This window comes from Tursiops truncatus, chromosome 13 (genome assembly GCF_011762595.2).
Source record: "Tursiops truncatus isolate mTurTru1 chromosome 13, mTurTru1.mat.Y, whole genome shotgun sequence".
NCBI lineage: Eukaryota > Metazoa > Chordata > Mammalia > Artiodactyla > Delphinidae > Tursiops > Tursiops truncatus.
Genome location: NC_047046.1, coordinates 28,988,676 through 29,010,103, shown reverse-complemented (window position 1 = coordinate 29,010,103; position 21,428 = coordinate 28,988,676). Strand labels below are relative to the sequence as shown.

The 21,428-nt window shown below is 48.9% G+C and overlaps 1 protein-coding gene across 7 annotated transcripts in view; it reads left to right on the top strand.

The window, feature by feature from the left end:
- Positions 1-21,325, top strand: part of NAPG (NSF attachment protein gamma) — a 29,339-nt gene extending 8,014 nt beyond the window's left edge. For 6 of the 7 annotated variants that reach the window (XR_004521532.2, XR_012325298.1, XR_012325297.1 and 3 more), the window contains 5 exons: positions 372-450; positions 2,102-2,181; positions 2,632-2,761; positions 17,993-18,886; positions 21,041-21,325. Coding sequence is in view for 1 of the 7 variants with exons in the window: in XM_019920733.3 (XP_019776292.1) it covers positions 372-450; positions 2,102-2,181; positions 2,632-2,761; positions 3,711-3,854 (433 nt within the window). In the remaining 6 variants the exon portion in view is untranslated. Of the gene's footprint in view, positions 1-371; positions 451-2,101; positions 2,182-2,631; positions 2,762-3,710; positions 5,961-17,992; positions 18,887-21,040 lie in introns of those variants that run through there. The other variant, XM_019920733.3, reaches the window with a different exon arrangement.
- Positions 21,326-21,428: the final 103 nt, after the last annotated feature.

Genomic DNA, 21,428 nt, shown 5'->3' with positions numbered 1-21,428 from the left:
GGAAAGGGATCCGCGGTGACTGAGTCAGGGCTGGGCTCCGGCACGTCTCACAGATGCTCACAGAGCGGTTTGTTGGACTTGCTGGGTGCTCATTAATGGATGGTCCTTACCAGACCTAAAACTCCGCATATGAAGCGGCCTGTCCTTGAGTTCTTTCGCCCTGTCTGCTTGGTGTCTTAGAAGGGCGAGTCTGACATTTAGAAGGCAAGCCGAGTGAGCAGAGCTTACGGAAACACGGGTTATGGAGCAGTCGTTACAGTGCCTGATGTGGTCTTTACTTCTCTAAAACCTGTAACATCAAGTACATTATAGGACCTCTGCTGTGGATCACTTAGACCCGCCTTGTTCTGCATTTCTTATTTTGTCTTTAGGTTTGATGAGGCGGCACTCTCTATTCAGAAAGAAAAAAATATTTATAAGGAAATTGAGAATTATCCAACTTGTTATAAGGTATGCTTTGAAAGTGCTTATATTTGGCTTTTCCTTAGATCATTTTTCATATTGGTGTAACTGTGTACCTAAGACCGGGTTCCCTGAATGTTTGTTTATTTTTAAAATAATACCTTATGGGCCTCTATTTTTGGCCAAGATGGAGTAAGCCCACTATCACCCCTCTCCTGATCACAGCTAACACTGCTAGGCAAAACAGAAGGCTGTGCCCCTCGGACCCTGAAAAGTGAGCAGCCAAGAGGGCTGGAGGGCAGGGAGCACAGGGCGGCTTTCCTCCCCGAGGGCCCCCCGCCCCATCTGTCTAACCAGAGGGGCTCAGAGGAGAGGCCCCACGTCTCCTGCTCCTTCTCCCTCGGCTCCTCTGCAGCTGAGCCCTGGTCGTGGAGTTGCAGCTGGGACGGTGGTGCAGGCGGATGAAACACTGTCTGCCCCAGTCGGAGGAGCTGGGAAGATGAGCTCAGAGAGCCAGGAGAAGAGCCCAGAGAGGAGGGCTGGAAGTGGGCCCTCCCCACCCCCCCCAGTACGCGCGCGTGTGCGTGTGTGTGTGTGTGTGTGTGTGTGTGTGGCTGTGAGTGGGGGGGGGCACTCCAGCTGCGTGTGCAGGGCACACCCAGAGCAGCGGAGCAGGTGGCTGAACTAAGACTAGAGCCACTGCCCAGAAAGCAGACAGAACGTGCAGCCTGAGCCCGAGATCGTGGGAGGGCCCTGCAGTGTCCAGGGGGCAGTCCCAGGTGACTCAACATAGAACGGGTCAGGAAAGTGTGACCGTTGTCAGGAGGAAGGACCATAGAGGGGACCCGGATGTTGGAGTCACCAGGTCAGGACCAGGAAGCAGCTGTCACAGCTGCTCCATGTGGCAGAGGTGAACATGGGCGAAATAATGGACAAAAGGACTGATTTTTATTTTTTTAATAGAAACCATAAATGAACTAAATGAGAATTTTAGAACTGAAAAAGCAGTGTCTGAAATAAAATACCGGATGGGCTTTTATATAAATAAAATAAGCAGATGGGCTTAATCTGAAAACGGAGATGACAAAAGATCAATAAAAGTTGTCTGAAAAAATAGATATAAAAAAGATTGAAAAATACTTCGTGTAGAGCTCTTTTGCCGATAAGATCTTATCAGTTGTGTCTGTGGTCTCAGTCCTTTTGTTGGCTTATAAATAGTGTCTATTTCTGTTACATGAAGTTTCCATTCATTTATCTTTTCCTCGTATCTCTTGAAGAATTCCAAAGTAGAATTGCAGAGTTATGCCCCCTGCTTCTTGTTCCCTTTTCAAAATGAAACCTATATAAGCATTTAGAGGAAATTTTCTGTAAATTGTGCAGTGGCTGTGTTCTGGGGCTTTGTTTCTCCAAGTGTGGCCCTCAGACTGGCGGGACCACGACCACCTGGGAGCCGGTGAGGAGCAGTGGACTCTCAGGCTTCCCCACCACCAGCTCCACCGTCTCCAGCAAGACCCCCGGGTGGGGTGTGCGCATTGTAGTTTGAGGTGCGGTGTTCTGGGGTGTTCTCCCCCCAGTGTCCTGTGGAGGTGGCTGCAGAATTCACGAGTCTCTCCAGGTGCAAACTGAGTCAAATTCCAGGTGTCAGGAAATTGACTTCTGCAGGGATATGATCTTGGCCTAATCACCTCTTTTGTTTTAGAAAACAATTGCCCAAGTCTTAGTGCATCTGCACAGAAATGACTACGTGGCCGCAGAGCGCTGCGTCCGGGAGAGCTACAGGTAAGACCTGCCAGTGCACGGCTGCTTCTCCGCCCCAGCTCACTGCCTAGATAGGCAGTCCTGGCTGTGGAACGGGGTTTTTGTTTTCTGTTTTTTTGTTTTTAATATAGTTCAGAGCAATATGAGTGCGTGGCTAGAATTTCAGCTTCTGCAGCAGAATTTTTATGAGTTGTGTTCTTTCCTGTGTTTTTCTCCTGGGGGCTTCCGTGGAATTGAGTGATTTTGTGATATTTGCCATCTAAGAAAAAAATAACAAGAGAAAGAAAAGTCTTCAGGTTGTATGTTACAGGAAGGTCAGGCTATAAGAGGTTTTCTCCTTGGCCATGTTTAAACCGAGCAGCCTGAGGCCAGGCACCCTGGCTCCGGGGCCCCGGGTTCTCCGCTGTCGGCCGTCCGGTGTGGGTGGGTGCGCCGAGGGCCGGACGCAGACGTGCCGTGTGCTCCCCGCAGCATCCCTGGCTTCAACGGCAGTGAGGACTGCACCGCCCTGGAGCAGCTGCTCGAGGGCTACGACCAGCAGGACCAGGACCAGGTGGCCGAGGTCTGCAACTCGCCCCTGTTCAAGTACATGGACAATGACGTGAGTGCCTCCTCTCGGCCCTCCCTCCCTCTCCCATGCGCTCGTAAGGTTTCTCCCTCTGCTGTTCGCCTGGAGCTGCTGCTCAGAGAGGAGGCTTACGACGGGTGCGCGTTGCCTGGCTGGCCGGCTGCTGGGGGGTTTGCCGTGGGCGACGCCCGCTCCTCCTCCGTCTGCTGGCCTCCCTCCAGGGTGCTGGGTTAGTGAGTTTCTCTCAGGCTCACGGTCTCAGGGCCCATGGTGCGTGGCCTTTGTGGGTCGGCAGGCCTGTTGGAATCCCACTTCTGAGAGCACCCGCTGTGGGGTGCAGGGTGGTGGCTGACGGTCTGAAGCTCAGTTTACTCATCTGTAAACGTGGGGCAGCTGGCCCCCGTCTTGCTGCCTGTGGTGACAAGTGGATGAGTCGGGAGGGGCCCGTCCCCCCACAGTGGGACGCCCACTGTGATCAGGCTTCTCTTCTTCCCAGTTTCCCTGTTCAGTAGATTCATGAGCGCCTGCTCATTGCATTTGGTCTGGTGGCTTTAGTCTTGTGATGGTATCAGATCAGTGTAAGACCTTGGTAGTTTGTTTTTTTCTTAATAAAATGATGTACTTGGAGGAACCAGTGCTTTTCTAGGTAAATTCTGGCATCAGCTTTTGTAAGTTTGTGTTTTCAACACTGACTCAGCAGATGGTTATTTCGTAAGGACCAGAAGCGTCCCTCAGCTCGTGTGTCCGGTTATCTGATTCCTCAGTGTGCCGTAGAATTGAGGTTTTCCTCGTCGTGCCCCTGCCCCACCCTGGTCACAAGCCCCGATGGCTGAGCAGCGTTGGGTTTTATGGTGGTCTTTCCGTCTGAGTGGTATCCGGGGTTTTTGGGGACGGAGAGCAGGCTCGTCTCACAGGTGACTCCGGGGAGGCGTCGCGGGTCAGGCCTGAGTGTCCAGTCTGAGCAGTGCTTTGTCGTTGACAGTACGCGAAGCTGGGCCTGAGCCTGCTGGTCCCAGGAGGGGGAGTCAAGAAGAAGGCCGCGGCCCCCCCGCAGGCCACGCCCAAAGGCCACGCCGCCCCCGCCGCTGAGGACGAGGAGGACGAGTATGCAGGGGGGCTGTGCTAGGCACTTGTCCCCTCACAGACCCCACATGGCCCGGATGTCGCCGCACGGCCCGGGGCGCAGCCAGACCTCACGCCATCCTGGCTCTGATGCTGGTAAAGACAAAGTCTTAGCTCCCATTTCCTGGACCACCCGTCCTGCCCACTGCCTGTGAAGCATTTTTTTCTTTCCATGATAAGAGCTCTTCTCAGACACCAGCAGGCATTAACAGAGAAATGTACTGTCGCATTTTAGGACAGTTGACTTTAAAATTGGCAAACCAAATTCTAGACAGATCTATTGTAAACAAAGGTAATAGGCATAGATAGTCTTAGATAGCCTTTTCTCTTGGGCTCTTGTAATTTATTGTTAGAGAAGTTTTTTTTGCATTTTATTTAATAATTGCTGTTAAAAGTGATGTTTACTGGTTAAACAAAATAGTATTTTAAACATTTGTTATGCCTTCAGAAGGAAATTTATCCCCCGTGATAATCAGAGGCATTTAAATTGTTCAATCTTCAGAGGCGAGATTGGGACAGGAAGCTGTTTTGAGCCTTACAATGTTACTTATCTCAATACAAGATGCATCTGAAGTCTCATGTGTAAGTTTGAACATTTTGAAGGGTGGCACATTACAGTGATTCTGTAAATGTCTTCAGTTGTCTCTGGAATATGGGTATTTTTCCACCTGAAACACATAGTGATGGTCTCTGAACCCACCAGGTTGTTGACCGACTGGGACTAATGAGGGCCTTTGTCCCGAGTTTGCACAGTGTGGTGGTTTCCATCAGGCTGGGGTGCATACGTGGCTTCCCTCTGCGTCGTCCAGGGCTGTGACAGGACAGCAGCTTGACTCAGGAGGTGCTGTCTGTAAACCTCCTGCATGTGGCTGAAAGGCGGGGGCTGAGTTTCAAGGGCTGGGCTGCCGCTGTCTAGTGCTTTCTGGGTCTTTCCTGACGGGTCATTTTCGAGGCGTTCCTCTCCCTGTGCACAGAGCCATCTCCCTGTCCCCTGACTGGAAAGAGGCCCAGACACCACAGTGCGCTCTGCAGGAGACGCTGCCCGCCTGGCTTCCCGGGCTCGGATCTGCTGGCCTCCCTGGGATCCTGGGGTGGGTCATCATGAGTGGCCGCAGCCACGCTGGGCTCTGTGGCGGGTTCGGGGAACGTCCTCTCGGGGCCCGTGTGCCGGAGTGGTTGGGCAGTGGGATGGACTCTATCAGAAGTCTGGTGCAGAACACTACTCCGCGCAGTCTCTCCAGTCCCCCTGTTGCCTGCGTGGCTCTGCGCACTTCCAGTCACTGTTTGGAGACACTGAGTGGTGGTCTCAGTAAAGCCATGTTTAGGCGTTTGTGGTTAATGACGCGTTAAGAGTTCTGAGGCCCCGTCCTCCTGCTGTGCCCTCCAGATCCAGTCACACTTCAGGAGTCTTATGCTGATGTGCATTTGAGCTACTTAACAATCCCTATCAACAGATTCGGCAACACTTAAAAGGTATTTTAGACCGTTTCCTGTAGACCATATTATCCATTACAGCTTTGGAAAAAAGCTTTTATTTCTCTTTTCTTACATATTAAACAAAAATAAGGGCTGAGTCGAAGGGTCCTGTAGCAGCCGTGGGACTGGGCCTCACAGCACAGGAGGCTTGAGCTGGGGCGTCCTCCACACCAGCCCCTTCTCGGCCTTCATGTCAGAACTCGTGTGCGGGGCGTGTGGGTGTCTCTGACGTCACGGCTGTTCTGCGTGGTGTCTAGTGAGGAGCATCTCGTTTTCCCCTCATAGAAGCCTTTACCCTGAGGGGACACTCAGAAGTGGGGAACTGGTGTTCACAGCAGGAAGAGGTGTCTCCAGAGCTCATGTCATCACTTTACCAAAGTGGGCGTCTGTCTGCATGGGTGTGCTCAGGATCCAGCCATCAGTGTTCTGTTGTGTTGTAGCGAAGCAGGCTACAAAGTCTAGGTAATATATCGAATTTATTTGTACATATGCAGAGTATGGTATTTGTGTATGGAAACTGCTTTATTCCTCTTATTTCCAGCTCTGATGAATAATATCAAATGTGATATGGAAATGCAGGTTATTGCTTCTATAGGCTATAATTATGAAAATAAAATCTGAAACTCTATAAGTATGATCATTCTTTTTATTATTATTCATTTTGCTTGGTTTATTTCCCTTTTTTTCCAAAGATACATCTTCAGCTATTTACATGATCCCAGCCGTGCTGGACAAGAACAATATTTCGTCTGTTCTTGTAAGTTGTGCCTTATGCCGGGAGTCAGTTAAGTCCCTCTGGGGGTTACTTCAAATGCGTGGAGCTTTTTAAGGTGCCAGTCATCCTGCTACTGTCACACTGTGCTCTCTGGCCTTGGTGAGGTGGGAGGCTTCAGCACACCTTCCAAGAGAGTAATTCTTTCATCGAGTTAAGTGAGAGAAAAATACCCAGGAGGTGAGAAAACTGAAATGGCATTGTTTGCATTTATACATAGTTGACACCTTAGTTACCAGCGGATTTACAAAATTAATCACACGTTTATTGAGTGAGTGCTGTGTAATGCTGGCCTGTCCTCTGGGGAATGGGGATCGGTAGTAGGATTTGACACCAGGATTTGGTGGAAGTTGGGGTAAGAGGTGGAGAGAATGCAGGGGACAGAGGGGCTTGGGTGCAATGCGATTTTGGTTTCCCTCAGGACACCTTGGCGTGTTCTGAGTGGCCTTGTGGTCCCCCTGGCGTTTGTGAAGACGGGTCAGCTGGGAAAGACAACAGAAGCCGTCTCCCTCTGTCTCCCTCTGTCCCCGCCCCCATGTTTTCATTAGGTTGGTATCAAGAAAAGGCTCGTCACCGACTTTAATTTGATACTAAATTTAAGGACGTAAAAAATGTCTTGAAGGAAAAAAGGACTGAGGCAAACATCCCTTTCGAAAAAGGAGAGCAACCCTTTTCCATTTGAGTGTTTTTTTAAATGGTCAAGGGGCCTTTGCCCATGGAAAGAACTTACATGGCTTTTAATAACAGTCAGTGGTACTGATTAAAATTCCCCTAAAAAATAGCCCCACTTACAAACTAGGTGAACTAAATCCCCTTCGAATTTAAGGTAGAACATTTTAAATTATATTTATAAATCTTTTATTTCTGATTCTCCCAAAGCTTTCAAGAGGCCTAAATAGGGCCGTTTTAAAACTTAGCTTTCAAAATCTCAGTAAGCACTTAGCTAACTTGTATACGTACAGTAAATCTTGTGTGTATTGTTTGTAAATGTGAATGAATGTGACCTCCGCCAGGGGGCGCCTTGATTCTCTCCCGGGCAGCAAGTCTCCAGACGTTGAGCCAGTATTAACAAATACAGAAGCGCTCAACGGAGGTGGCTCTGTTCATTGAAGTTGGCCGGCCCCTCGTCAGGCTCTGTCACTCTGTGTTACCACCGTTATCTAGCACCTTTCAAACCAAATGGATGTAACATTGCTAAGTCCACGGAAACGTACTGTACCTTACGGAGTGGTTTCGCCCACCCTCCGCACCTCACTTAGAGGGGCTGAGTGTACCCCACACCTCAGGTTTCAAGAAGCATATGAGTCCCTGCCCCCCAGGATCCAGCCACGCTGTCTCGGGTGATTGTTGGCCTCCAGGTTTCCAGGTGTCGGAATGTCGGAGCCAAACCATAAAGTTGATTGAAGCTAAGCTGGGCTCGGGCTGTGATTTCCCAGAGGTGATACATGGGCAGCGTGGTGGTCAGGAGAGAAGGAGAAATCAGAAACAGAGTTTGTTCGACCTGCCCTGTTGGCACTTGGAGCTTGTCCATGACTCCTCCCTAGAGCCCGTCGCCAGCCCCTCTTGGGTGGGCTTCCCGCGTGGAGCAGGGCAGCGGTCTGCCCTGAAGACCTCGGCAGTGAGCACTGTCGCCTGCACGGCCGGTGGAGGATCCATACACCCTCAGGCCCTATTCACCCGATGACCGTGGGTTGAGTCAGAGCCATGTGGCCCCAGAGAGTGGTGGCTGTGGCCCTGGCCCTGCCCCTCATCCCGCTGGGCCCATGGACAGTGCAGGAATCGGTCACGGGCACATACTGCTTACCGTAAATTCATGTCAGGTTGGGGACTGGGTGACAGAAGTCACTGCATCTCATGGGGGTCAGACTGACCCTGGGCACCCAGAGGAATGTGTCGTCTCTGAGCTGCAGGCATCATCGTCTAGGAGGTGCACAGACCCTGTTCCCCGAGGGTGTCCACGCGCGACCCACACCCAACTCCGGCAGCAGTGATGGGCTTGGAGGCGCGCTTCAGCCAGGGCCAGCTTCATGATTTTCGGGGCCCAGGGCAAAATGAAAATGGAGGGCCCTTTGTTCCAAACTCAGGCAGAAAGCCTTCTTCCCCTCCTGTGTGTCCCTCTGCCTGCCCCGCCCTGCCCCACCTTTGTCTTCAGGGCCAGTCCTTGGGGAGAGCACCTCATGGGGGCATCGGCCCTGCCAGCAACTCGGCCCAGAGGTTGCCACAGGGGCGGGGGGCCCCCCAACATCTAAGGCTCCAAGCCCCAGCACATCCCCCACCGCCCCATAGCACTTCGCTTACAAAACACAAACCCAAAGGCAAAATTCTTAAACTCCAGGTGACCTCAGGGATGGCCCCTCTGGGTTCTGCGGGCCCTGTGCCACTGCAGAGATCGCCGGAAGCAGGGTTGTCTGGGCCGGGCCCCACTGCAGGGCAGCCGGCGGACGGCCTGGGTGCAGGTGTAAACGTGCTCCTTCCGCAGCAGCAGTTTCCTGTTTGGATGTGCACCCTACCCTGGACGTGACTCCAGCCTGGGGCAGCTCCCCCAGGCCCTGAGGGTCTAGTTCCGGGCTCCATTGCAGGAGGGTGGATGGATTTGATCCTTCAGCCCAGAAGCCCTCCGGCCTCTCAGGCCCTTTACTGCCCAGGGAACAAATGGCATTTCTCCTGCTGGTACTAAGCCAGCCTCCTTGAATTACTGCTAAGCTGGGAGGCCCCCCTGGGGTGGGGGGAGGGGATCAGAGGTTTAAAGAAACCCAGACTCTTCAGTCTGCAGTGGAGACGCCCCAGAACCAGTGGGAAGGCTGCTGAGGGTGGGGGGTAAACCAGTGGCCCTCAGCCACTGCAGCCATCCCGCTCCTCAGGACGGGGAAGCACAGGATGCTGCGCCAGAGAGCTGAGGTGCACGTCAGAGGAGTGATCTCAGTGAGCCCGGACTGGGGCGTTTTCCCATACACAGAAAAGCGGATGTCTGGTTTTCTTTAATTAAGTGATCTTTGATGTCCCATCTACCTGGGGTTTGTTGCAAAACCCCCTCTGTATCCTGGCTTCTCCCTTACCTCTTCAGAGCAGTCCCTCACAGGTATCTGAGAGGCTGCCTCCCGACTTGAAGTTCTTAGAAAGTCTGCTGAGTAAAACATAATTCTCAACTTTTAGGTTGTGCTTTCCCCCCCCCCCCCCAGTTGATGGCCTTTATCTGTGGGCTGTCTCCCTCCTCCCCCCACTTTTTGGCTTGTTTAATAACAAGCAGGTTTGTGACTCTGCCTGAAATGCCCAGTTTCTTAGGAGGATCTTTAACATTTTTTGTCAGTGTTTTATCAACATTTTTTATCAGTCGTAGAACTGCAGAGGTCGTGCATGATTAAAAGTCTGGCAAATCACCACTTTATTTCTACAACTCCTATACTTTTTTTTTTTTTTTTTTGCGGTACACGGGATCTCACTGTTGTGGCCTCTCCCGTCGCGGAGCACAGGCTCTGGACGCGCAGGCTCAGCGGCCATGGCTCACGGGCCTAGCTGCTCCACGGCATGTGGGATCTTCCCGGACCGGGGCACGAACCTGTGTCCCCTGCATCGGCAGGCGGACTCTCAACCACTGCGCCACCAGGGAAACCCCCTTGGATTGTTTTTTCCTAATGTGTTCTGATTTTTTTTGTTATTAATTTTCCCATTTTCAAGGTTTGTAACATTTACATCTTGTTCTTTAACCACAATCCCTCAGGTTTTTTAGTCTTAAAAACTTAATCTTAAATTTATATTTAAATGGGTTTAGAGCTCACCAGCACCAGTTTTTAACCATTATTTTTCCTTTTTTTAAAAAAAATGATTTTGACTCATCCCTTGATTGGCTAAATTTCACCATTTCTCTTTTTCCAAGAAAAGCTCATGGATTTCTTGAATTATTGCCTACATGACAGCATCTGCCTTGTGTCTTTTTACTTTATGTACAACTTGGCTAAGTAGAACACTTATGGGTGACACCTTCCCCCCTCAGAAACTTGTTAATATTGCTTTACTCCTGGCCGTGAAAACTGCATGGGAGGAATCTGAGCCAACCAGCCCTTCCCCTTGTGTGTATGTGGACGTTCCGCCCGATGCACCTGACTCTTCCTGTGTCCCGGGGCTCCCACCCTGGACTAAGCTGGGTGTTGATAATTCTACATGGGGTTTATATATTCACGGTGCAGGTTGTATAGTCAAATGTGCCATCGTTTCAGGAATATTTAATTCTAAATGAATTTATTATCATCAAAGTAATATATGCACATAACCTAAGGGTCAAATACACTCCGCCTATACTCCCCCAAACCCCAATCCAATTTTCTGGTGATGACCAAATTCACATTTTCTCTTTCTTTTATGTATACTTCTAAATAACATGTTTATAATATAACATAACATGTTTATAATGTTCTTCCTTGGTTTTTAGATTTTAGAAAGTGTTGAATAAGTTCCTTTGGTGAAAGTTGAGATTTCTCCTAGGACTTTTTGCAGCCCCCTGCCTCAGCTAATACAGTTTTGATTGATTAGTGCCTTATGTTTTCATATTTTACATATATAAGTAACATCTATTGCTTATCAGATTTTTCCGTAACTAGCATAGAGGTTTTCCCTGAACATCCAAAGGCTTTCTCCACCTTCCTTACCCTGATTTTTTTTTTCCATAGTCTTTTCTTGTCTTTCCTCCCTTCAAGAATACAACCCAGGGACTTAGTCTTATCCCCAGGGCCTAGAACCGTGCCTGGCTTGAAATCGTTACACATTAGATCCTTGCTAAGTGAATAAATCTGAGAAAATAGAGAGCCACAATTATGTATTCTTTCTTGTTCATCCTTTGTTTTTTCCCCAAATTAATAATTGCCTGGAATTAATCATAGCCTCACTTTTTTACTTGCCTGTATTTCTATATAATTATAATTGATCCTTTTCAAAATTCCCAAAGGGCTTTTAACCCCTCTGCACACTCTCCATGTTGCAGTGATACATCACGTGGGCCCTCCTCCAGCCCCCAGCCTCCCTGGTGTCCAGCATTGTGAGCAGCTGTGTGCAGACGCCCTCCCCACGCAGGGGTCTCTGTGCCCCTCCCTCTCCCCAGGGTCCTGCTTCCTGGTTCCCATCTTCCTCTTCCTTGTTTATTCCCTCATTTCAGTGGAGCACGTCTTCCAGGAATTTCCCAGAAAATGGGGCCAGAGGGACTGTTTTGAGCTGTTGGCTGTCTGCACTGTGTCACCGTAATGTTTGTGCCTTGGCTGGAAATCCTCTTCCCTCAGGGATTCGAAAGCACTGCTCCATTACCTTCTAGCTCCATGTCCAAGTCCATTGCCCGTTTGATAGTTCTCCTCTCTCTGAAATTACCTCGGATGTGCTCTGAAATTTCACCAGATGTGCCCTGGAGTGATTCTTTGCATTGATTATGCTGGGAAAATCTCTTCTTTTCTTTATTTTTAAAAGTAATTTCCACTCTTCAGTTTTCTCTTCTTAGATTTCCTATTAGTGGTGTGTTGCACTGCCCGATTCAATCCTCTAATTTTATTACCTCTTCTCTCCTATTTTTCATCTTTTACACATTTTCTCAATTTTATCTTTCAAACCTTCCATTCATTTCCACTTAAGGTCTCAGATTTTTAATTTGCACTGAGCTCTTCCTTCTTACCTCATTTTCTAATTGTTCCTTTTTCCACTCCTAACATAAACTATTCTTATTTCCTGAACCCAATATCATGTATTATCTTTTGGAAAATGCCGATTATCCTGCTTCTCAAATTCTGCCCCTGAGATGCATTTTGGCCTCTGTCTTTGTGTTGAAGGCACTCCCAAGTGTCTGGTGATTCTCTGGGACTCTTTACCTTTGAGAGGGAGGCACTAAAAGCTACCCGGGGTTGCCGGGAGGCTGTTTGTGGGCAGGGTTATGGGTGAAGGGCTGTGATGCAGGGTGATTTGTACACGTGTTTGGAAGTTTCTTTTGGGGATCCCAGGATGCTGAGGAGCTGAAGGTCTTTTCCCTGGTCTTTTCTTCTCCTTCCAGAGAAGACAACTCATGTTCTGTGAGCAGGTGGAAGAGGGGCCAGGGTCTCCCAGCAGCTCCTGAACTTGCACTTGTAATTCTGTTAACATGATGAATTACAGTGACATGATTTCTGATGTTAAACTCACTTGATCATGATGAGTTTTTTTTAGTGTACTGCTGAAATGGATTTGCTGATGCTTTGTTAAGGATTTCTGTGTCTGTGCTCATGGGGGCTATCTTTCTTTAAGTTCCTTATCTTGAAACGTCTTTGATGATTTTGGCACCAGGGTAACCGTGGCCTTAGCAAATGAGCTGAGAAGCATTCCTTTCTCCTGTGCTTTCTAAGAGAGTTCATGAAAGGATTGGTATTTCTCTTTACATTTTTGCCAGAATTCAAAAATGAATTCATCTTGCCTGGAGTTTTTTTTTTCTGGGAAAGTTTTCAATTATGAATTCAGTTTCCTTAATTGGCATAGGACTATTCTGTTTCTTTGAAAATTTTCTTTTGAGTCGGTTTTTGCAATACATGCCTTTCATGGAATTTTTCCATTTTGTTTAAGTTGTAAAATTTATTGACCTACACTTGTTCATAATATATAACCTCATCATCCTTTTAATGTCTGGAAAATCTGGAGTGATGTCCCTCAGCTTCTGGCTCTCAAATCAGTATTTATTGCTTTATTCCATTTGTATTTTTCTATTTCTTCTTGAGTTGAATTTTATCATTTACATATACATTCTAAGAAAATTTTCTATTTGATCTAAGTTTTCAAGTATATTAGTACATAATTGTTTATAATATTTCCTTATGGTTGTTTTTAAATTTATGCTTTGTCTTTCTCTTTTTCTTTTCCCTTTTTTTCTTTTGTCAGCCTTGGTAGAGCTTTGTTTGAGTTTATTTTCTTCAGAAACTACTTGATTTTAGTGTTACTCTCTTGCATTTTTTCTTGTATTTTCTCTCTTACAAATACTCTTACCTTTGACTTCCTTTATCTATTATTTGTTATGTTTATTATTGTCTGTTTCATTCTATCTATTCTCTCTTCCATCTTGAATTAAAAGCTTAATTCATCTATTTTCAGTCTCATTGATTAGTGCACCTTACTTACATTTTACAAATTTTGAAATGTAGTCATTTTCTTTTGATGAATTAAACAATTTTGCATTCCATTTTTTTAAACTCATGAACTATTTAGGAATTTACATTTTCCTACCATGATTTTAAAATTATTTTTGCTTAGTCATTAGTAATTTTTCAATCTTGGTTTAAGAACATGTGAGTCAAGACAGGCTAGATCATGCTGCCAGAACGAATAACCCCTGAATCCCTGTGGCTTAAAACAGCACAATTTTAATCTCACCTACACTATGGGACCATCAAAGTTTGGTAGTTACCTGGGCACCCTGTTACCAGTTGCTATGTGAGCGGTTCCAGGAGAGAGGAGGAAAGAATGTCTGAAAGCTCCAGGCCACTAGGGACAGAACTCATCACAAAGCCCTACCCGATCACAAGGGGCAGAGGTGGGAAATGCAGTCCTGCTACGTGCCTGGAAGAGGGGAGAGCTGTGTGGGGTAAACAGCGCAGTATGAGGACAATTGGTTGCAATTTGTTGATACTTTTTAAATTTAACCTGGTCAAGTTTCGTAAATGTTCCGTGTACCCTAGAGTTTATGTATTCTTTATTTGTAGAGGGTTGGGCTCTGTAAAAAGTGGACATATCAGACTTCTGAGCTGAGTTGTTCGAATAATTATTCACGTTGATCTGTGAGATTCTGCAAGAAGACTCTTCTGATCTCTCACCATGGCCATGACTTTGATTCCATCAGTTTCTCCTTGCACTTATGTCCATGTATTTCGAAGGTGATATGGTTAGGTTTGATTACTGTATGCTTTTGATCTGCACCCCTAATTTTTACCAAAAATGATAAAAATACTGATCAAGAGGGCTCATATACTGGCCATCTTCTCTAATTCACTACTAACTGGTGCTAGTTGTCACTACAGCATATGGCCAGGATTTCATTTTATCCTCCCAGCACGGCTGTAAGGCCATTGCGATATTATTGGTTTATTCCTGAACACAGATCCCAGACCAGATCCTCAAAGGCCCAGTTCCTTCCTCCACCCATGCTGCTCTCAGAAAAGACAAACTGCTGTTTGAGGCCAAAACAACCATGAAAGACCCATTTTCCCCAGCAGCTGTTTTGGTGGTTCTGTGTGTGCAAATACTCGTACTATGGAAACAAGCTGTTCAAACTGTGTCTTGCCACTCTGCCAAGTTGCAGGGCAGTTACCTGAGGGCAGGTGATGTGTCCGTCGTTCATCCGTACATCGTCAGCGCCTAGCGCAGAGTGGGGCTTAGCAACAGCAGGACCAAGAGGGACAAAGGGATACAAGCTGTGTAGTGGGGTGGCGTGTGTGGGGGGGTCCCTGGTCTGTAACCTTCTTCCTTCTGATTCCTTCCCTGAATCTGTATTCCCTTTTCTGTAGTTCATTTCCTGGGTCATTCTCATCAGGGGTCCCACAAAGCAGTGCTGAGCCCAAACACCTTCCTCGTGACCTCGTGACCCCCCATCCCCCTTGGTGTCTCCATGGAGCCTGCCTGAGCCTGGCGCTCTCTCTGGCCAGACCCCAGCATGGGAGGCGGCCCGGCCAGGCTCCCACGATGACTGAGGTCTGCAAGGGCCCCCCTCGGCCCTTCTGCAAGAAGACTTTGTTTTTAGTACAAATGTACATTCAGTACATTTTCAGTACTGACACCACAGGGTCTCTCCTCTGTTTTCTGGTTATTTTATATTTTCTGATTTTTTGGTTTTGGGGGGTTTTTTTGTTATGCTTTCTGGGTTTCATGCCCCAAGGGCCGTGCAGGGCAGAGGTGCTTGTCATCAGCCTCTGGGGCTCTGGGCAGCGCTGAACAATGAACCATCTGCAAGGCTCATTAATATTTCACACCTTGCATCAGCCAGATGCCCCGGAGCAACATCGCTCATGATTTCGTAGAGCTGTGTGGTTCTTTAATGTGTGGTTAGCGTTTTAGGAAGGCCCAGCCCTGGAGCGCTCAGCGTTTGTGCTGGCAGCCTCCCGGTCAGGCTCTGGGCAGCCCCTCGGGGCCGAGCCACCAGCCAGCCAACGGCACCGGGAATCCAGAGAGGTTACCCCAGAACTCTCCACGGCTCAGCTGGCCTCTGTTTTCATAAAGTCTTCCTACGTGGAGATGGAACAACATTCGCGTATGTGAAGTTTTCCCTGGAAGAAACTTGCTGTGATGGAGGTGGTACCAAAAATCTAAACAGATGAACGCATCAGGGAAAACAGAAGATGGAAACCGGTTTTATTTGGTAGGATTTTAAGTGCCTACACTGGCACACTTGGGGTCTGCGTCCTGGGAAGTGAGTGAGGGCCTGGGTCCTGCGGCTGCATCGGGGCAGGCCCAGCAGTGCAGGCATCGGGTCGGTTGGTCCAGGTGTTCTGGGCTCTATCCCAGGTGGTGTCCTTCGCTGGTGACTCCTGTCCCCTCCAGGCCCTCCCTTTCCTATTTCCCACTGCCCTCTGGACACCATCCACCCTTCGTGTAAGTTCAAGGCAACATGCCCCCTGCCCTGGGGCTGCTCCATTTGGGACTTCTCTCTAGCGCAGAACAGCAAATGTAGTTTGTCTTTGCAAAATAATCTAATCCAGTGGGTGGGGAGTGATTCATGGGAGGTCTGAGAGGCTCCTTAGTGATACTGAACCCAGACCAAGTGGGTGACTGACTCACTGCCCCCTCTAGGGTTGAGCCCAGGCTTGGAGCCACCGACTAAGCCTCACTTATTATCATTTATTAATGAGGCAGACCAGACATTTCCAGTGATTGGCTACTTAGTTCCAAGCCTAGAGACGTCCCTTGTCAGCCATCATTTTTATAAGGCTGCAAAAATTCTTCACTTTTCTCCATAAGCTTGACCTAGTTTTCCCATCAGGCCTTTGACCAGCAGCCGAGAAAGTGTTAAGTGATCAGGAGGGGAATGTGAGGCACGTGGATACGGACCTTCCTTCTCTGAGCTTTAGTTTCTCAATTGCTTTAGACGCCCCTTTCGTAGGGATGGGGGAATGAAATTTTGGATCCAGGCAGGGTAGACGACCTCTTGGCTAGAAGGCAAGGGTCAACATTTCCCAAGCGTCTTCGCCTGGAATCAAGACTCCAGCTCTGTGTGCATCTCCAGAGCATCCCTGGGAAGCAGGACGGGAAGGGAGTGTCCTCCAACCTGGCTGATGTCAGAATCACCTGGATGGTTTAAATGTGGTAGATGCTTGGACCCCGGACCCCAGGTCAGAGTTGTGGGACCATGTGAAGTCTAGAAGTCTGTATTTTTTAACAAGAACTGGGGGTGATTCTGATGATTAGTCCGTGTTACGAGCGCATGGATTAGACATCCTGTCCCCAAACACAGATCCATGACAAGAGCTGGGACGCTGATGAAACGAGGTATTTCTGGGCCCTAGATCCGTATGATCTGATCGGTGAGTCTTGTAGGGTTCTGGAACCTATGGTTTTTCAAAGCTCTTCTGTTGGTTCTGATGAAATTCCAGGACCACAGGGGATGGAGACCAGGGCTGCAAGCCCACTGCTGTAATGAGCAGTAAGAATGGCTTGCACAGGGCAGGAGCGGGGCTCCGGACTGGAGGGGCAGGGGTTTAGGGGAGTCGACCAAATAGGTATCTGTTGACTTCATGGCCTGAGCGAGTCCCAGACCCTCTGAGCCCCTCCGCCCCAGCGAATGAGTATTAACAAATAGAAGACAGGAAAGAGAGAGAGCGTTGGGGTGAAAATCATGATTTTGGTTTTGGTCCTGAATGTGAATGTGAGGTGCCTGTGGATTCATCTAGGATCCATCTGAGCAGTGGGTAAAAGGCAAGACAGACGCCGAGGAAGGAAATCAGTGTAGAGCGCCTGCCTGGACGGGCATTCAGTCCGGATGACATCCCTCGTTGATGGTGACGTTGTCACCCAGAAGCGAGCTTGGTGAGAGAGACAGAACCACCAGGAGGAAGAGGGCTCCTAGGAAAGCTTTCGGAGCTGATTTTAGGCACTTTTGAAAGGAAGACTCTGTGCCCCATTGGATGACGTCTTGCCTGCAGGGCAGGGGTTACGATGAGGACCCTCTGCTGAGAGCCGGGCCGCCTATTCCTTCCAGGGCCCCGAAGCTCTTCCGGGCTGTTCCGAGCGTCTGAACCCCTCCCTCGGGTTGGGAGACTGGCTGGTATCCCCCTGACGCCCAAGGTGACACCAACCAGCCTAGAGGCACTTCCTCCTGGCATTGGACGACGTTCACTGGGAAGGAGACGTACACGTTTGTGTGAGAGACGCAGGGGCTGTGCCTGTGAGATGTGGGGCTTCCCGGGGGACAGTCCCGCCACCTTTAGGGTTTCTACCTGGAGGTCAGATCACACCAACCTTAACCCCTCCCCCTCTATCCTGAAAACCCCACTTCCTTGGCCTTTTCCCAGCCCTTGGCCTTTTCCCAGCCCTTCCCCCTCTCTCCCTCCGGAATAGCAACTGGCCCTGAACCTGAACCTGGAGAAGGAGGATGGCTGCACCCACCAGGGGCTGGGAGGACGATGGGCGGGACCTGGCGGGAAGCGGAGACCCTGGGAGGACAGGGCGGGGATGCGGGGTGTGTGAGGGGCATCCTGGGTGCTAACCAAGGATGGGCCAGGCTCTGCGGCTGTGGCCACATGTTCAGCCCTGGATGCGAATGGCTCCAGTCCCTGTGCGCTCTGCTCACCCGGCCTGGGCCTCCAGCCTGGTCCCCAGCCCCTTCCTCCACCCCCACCCCCACACACACCCCCCCCCCGCTCTCCTGGACGCTTGGGTATCTCACAGTCTCCTGGGTGTCTGTGGCCTTTCAGAAGTCCTTTCCCAGACTGCGGTGGATGCAGAGGCAGGGAGATGGGGGCCCAGAGCTGCTTGAGTGCCGCCTGCTGTTTCCATCCTCCCGCTGTCGCTCTCCAGGACGTTTCCTTTCTGTCCTTCCTCCGGCCAAGGGTCGAGTGGGCGCCTCAATCACGCCTGGCAGCTCCCCGTTTCCTCGGCCACCTGGCTGGCGCTCCTCACCTGCTCTGCCTGAAAGAACAAATGCGGGCACGTGCACATAAACGTTGGGGAAAAGCGGCTTTGGGGAAAGTCTCCCTGCAACCTATTAAATCTCCCCTAAATCTAACCCTAAAGACCATTGCTTTGGACCTGCAGGGCAGCTGCGTCCCGCGGGCAGCCCCGGCTCCTCCAGCTGTGCCTCTGGGAGAGGGGGTGGGGTGCAATGGGGGTAACTCTCCCAAAGACAGACACAGCAGCCAGAGGTCACCACGCACCAGGATGCAGCCCTGCACTGGGTGAAGGTCACTGTCAGGGTTTTGGATTCTGCTCACCTGACTCGACAGACAGGCTTCCCAGCCAGTCTCGGACCCACGTGACTCCACCAGGCTTCCGTTGAGCTTCTGCTCTGGGTTTTGGCAAATACCCTTTATGCTTCTGAGACACGCATTGGCCTTGGACAGCTGGGCAGGCAGGGACTTGTCTCAAATGCTTTTGAAATTTGGTCATTATGAGCAAGTTCTGTGGGTCTTACTGATTTTGGGACTCTTTTAAAAATGAGGCACAATCAGAAACTTGGTGTTGAGTGGAATGAACATCTGAAGTACCAAAAGGCCCTGTGAAGATGCCACGAGCTTCTTCCCTGAAGTGGCCTCTGTTCCTCCCAAGAATGGGGACACGGCTCTACTGTCTTTGACTGTTAACTCATGAAGGTAAGAGAATTTAATCCATCTTCTTTAATCCTTGGACATTAACTTGATTTACTGTTTTAACTTTCGTTTCTCCCTGAAAAATTGTGAAAGGAGGCTTGCATTTAAGGTTGAAGTATTTCTATGTTAGCATTTTATTTTGACGTATCTTAGGGATGTCATTTTATTTCTCTGCACATCCTCACAGAGGTGACATTGGACCAAGTGCCTGGACCATAGTTTGTGATGGGAAATTGAATAAGGACTAAAAGTTTGGTCTTAGGTGTGGAGTGGTATAGAAATCACTTAATTGATGGAGTTTCTGAGCCATTTCAGAGCCTTCTGGGGACAAAATCTAAACTGACCACTGGAGGTCCCATGATGTTGGTGATGGAGGATGGACTTGATGTGGGCTCAGGGGAGTTAGAGGGTCCCCAGGCTGGCTTCCTTCCTCCAGGGAGGATGGCCACATACTTGGCTAATCAGGGGCTAATGATTAAGGGGTTTAAAGAAGAAGATCTGGGAGAAGATCTGGGAGGACTTTTTCTCCCCTATTCTGCGTGGGTTTTTCCATGGGGAAGAATAGCATCACTGTAATATTCCTGGTCTCTCCCCACTTTCATATTCATTCCCCCCGCTGAGTTTTATCAATATTTATCAACATTACAGGTGGCTTTTTTTTTTATTGAAACAATTTTTTTAGAGCAGTTTTGGGTTCACAGCAAAATTGAGAGGAAGGTACACAGATTTCCCATAGACTTCCGGACCCACACATGCACAGTCTCCCCCATTATCAGCATCCCCCGCCAGATGGGCCGTTTGTTACAAATGAGGACCTGACATTGACACATCATTGTCACCCAAAGGCCATAGTTTACATTACAGTTCACTCTTGGTGGTGTACAGTCTATGGGTCTGGACAAATGTATTTTATGACATGTATCCATCATTACAGTTTCATACAGAGTATTTTCACTGCCCTACAATCCTCTGAGCTCTGCCTCTTCCCTTCCTTCCGCCTTAACCCCTGACAACCATTGATCTCTTACTGTCTGGATAGTTTTGCCTTTTCCAGAACGTAATATATTTGGAATCATACAGTATGTAGCCTTTTCAGATTGGCTTCTTTCACTGAGTAAAATGCATTTATGTTTCCCCCATGTCTTTTCATGTCTTGAGAGCTCATTTCTTTTTACTGCAGAATACTATTCCATTGTCTGGATTCTAACACAGTTTTATTTATTTATCCATTCACCTACCGAAGGACATCTTTGTTGCTTCCAAGATTTTGGCAATTATGCATAAAGCACCCAGATGCTGGGCCTTTGCTCAGGACCTGGAAGGGCGGCCCCAGCTCACCAGCACCCCCAGGGCTGGGTGAAGCCCCACGTCCCTCTGGCTGGTCCTCCCTCCTCGCTGGCCAGACCCCCCCCCCCAGGTCCTTGGGGACGGGGCCCCTCTCAGAGCTGTCTCCAGAGAACATATTCTAAGGGGACATGTGTCCCTCATCTCTGGGCCTGGTCTGGCACTCATTTGAGGCTGAGGATTAAGCCGGTTTACAGCTTGCTGATCCCTTCACGTTGTCAGATAATTGGGCTGAACAGGGTCGTGACGGGCTGGCCGGGGGTCCCAGCAGAGGCACCTCCTTCTCTGGGGAGTCCCACTCCAACACAGGCCTCGGCAGGGCTGGTCCTTCTACATCTCTCTGTGTCGTTCTGTGTCCTCCCTCCTCCACACCTGAGGCTTTTTCTTGAACCATGGGACTTGTTTACCATCCTGGCATCCTTTACCTCTACGCCTGTTAGAAGGATTCCTATTCCTTCTCTTCCTAAATATGCTGTAATGTGCTCTCTCGAGGTCCCTTGCTGACATTTTTAAAAGAAAGAATTCACAACCAGGAACGTGCAGGAAGACGCTTCCTGCTGTTGGGAAATCATGTGTGGGCTGAAGAGCTCCCTGAGTGCTCTGAGTTTATTGCTAAGAAGACAAGCATTTCTCTAAGCAGGGGGGAGGCACGCGGCTTTCACAGCTGAAGCACAGGTTCGCACTGATTCCCTAGAAGACACGGGGCATCAGTTGAACTCTGATATGTTTTAAAAGATCCATATTCACTGTAATGGTTTCCTTCTGGGAAGTTAATTTCTCACCAGTTGTTTCCTGCTTTTATTATTCCCATAGAGCACCCACATGAGAAAACCCACAATGCAACCAACAAGAAGTGGATTCTTAGCTGATTTTTCTAGCTCCCGGTACACAGGACAGAGAAGTCGCCTTTCCCAGTTCACGCAGTAGGGCAGAATGAAGAGGATTCTTGAGGTGACTTTGCAGGATGTGCTTTATTTTGTCAGTCCTGAACCCAAACTACAGAGGATCATTTTTTTGGGGGGGGACATAGTCTAGTCCATTCGATGATTCTTCTCAGAAACTGTCTTTTAATATGGAATGAAAACTACATTTCAATCATCAGTTTTTCATGCTACATTGTTATTTCATGAAGAGGTTGTATGACCCATAATAATAATTTAAGAAAAGGCCATTTGTTTATTTCCCCAAGCTCAATATACAT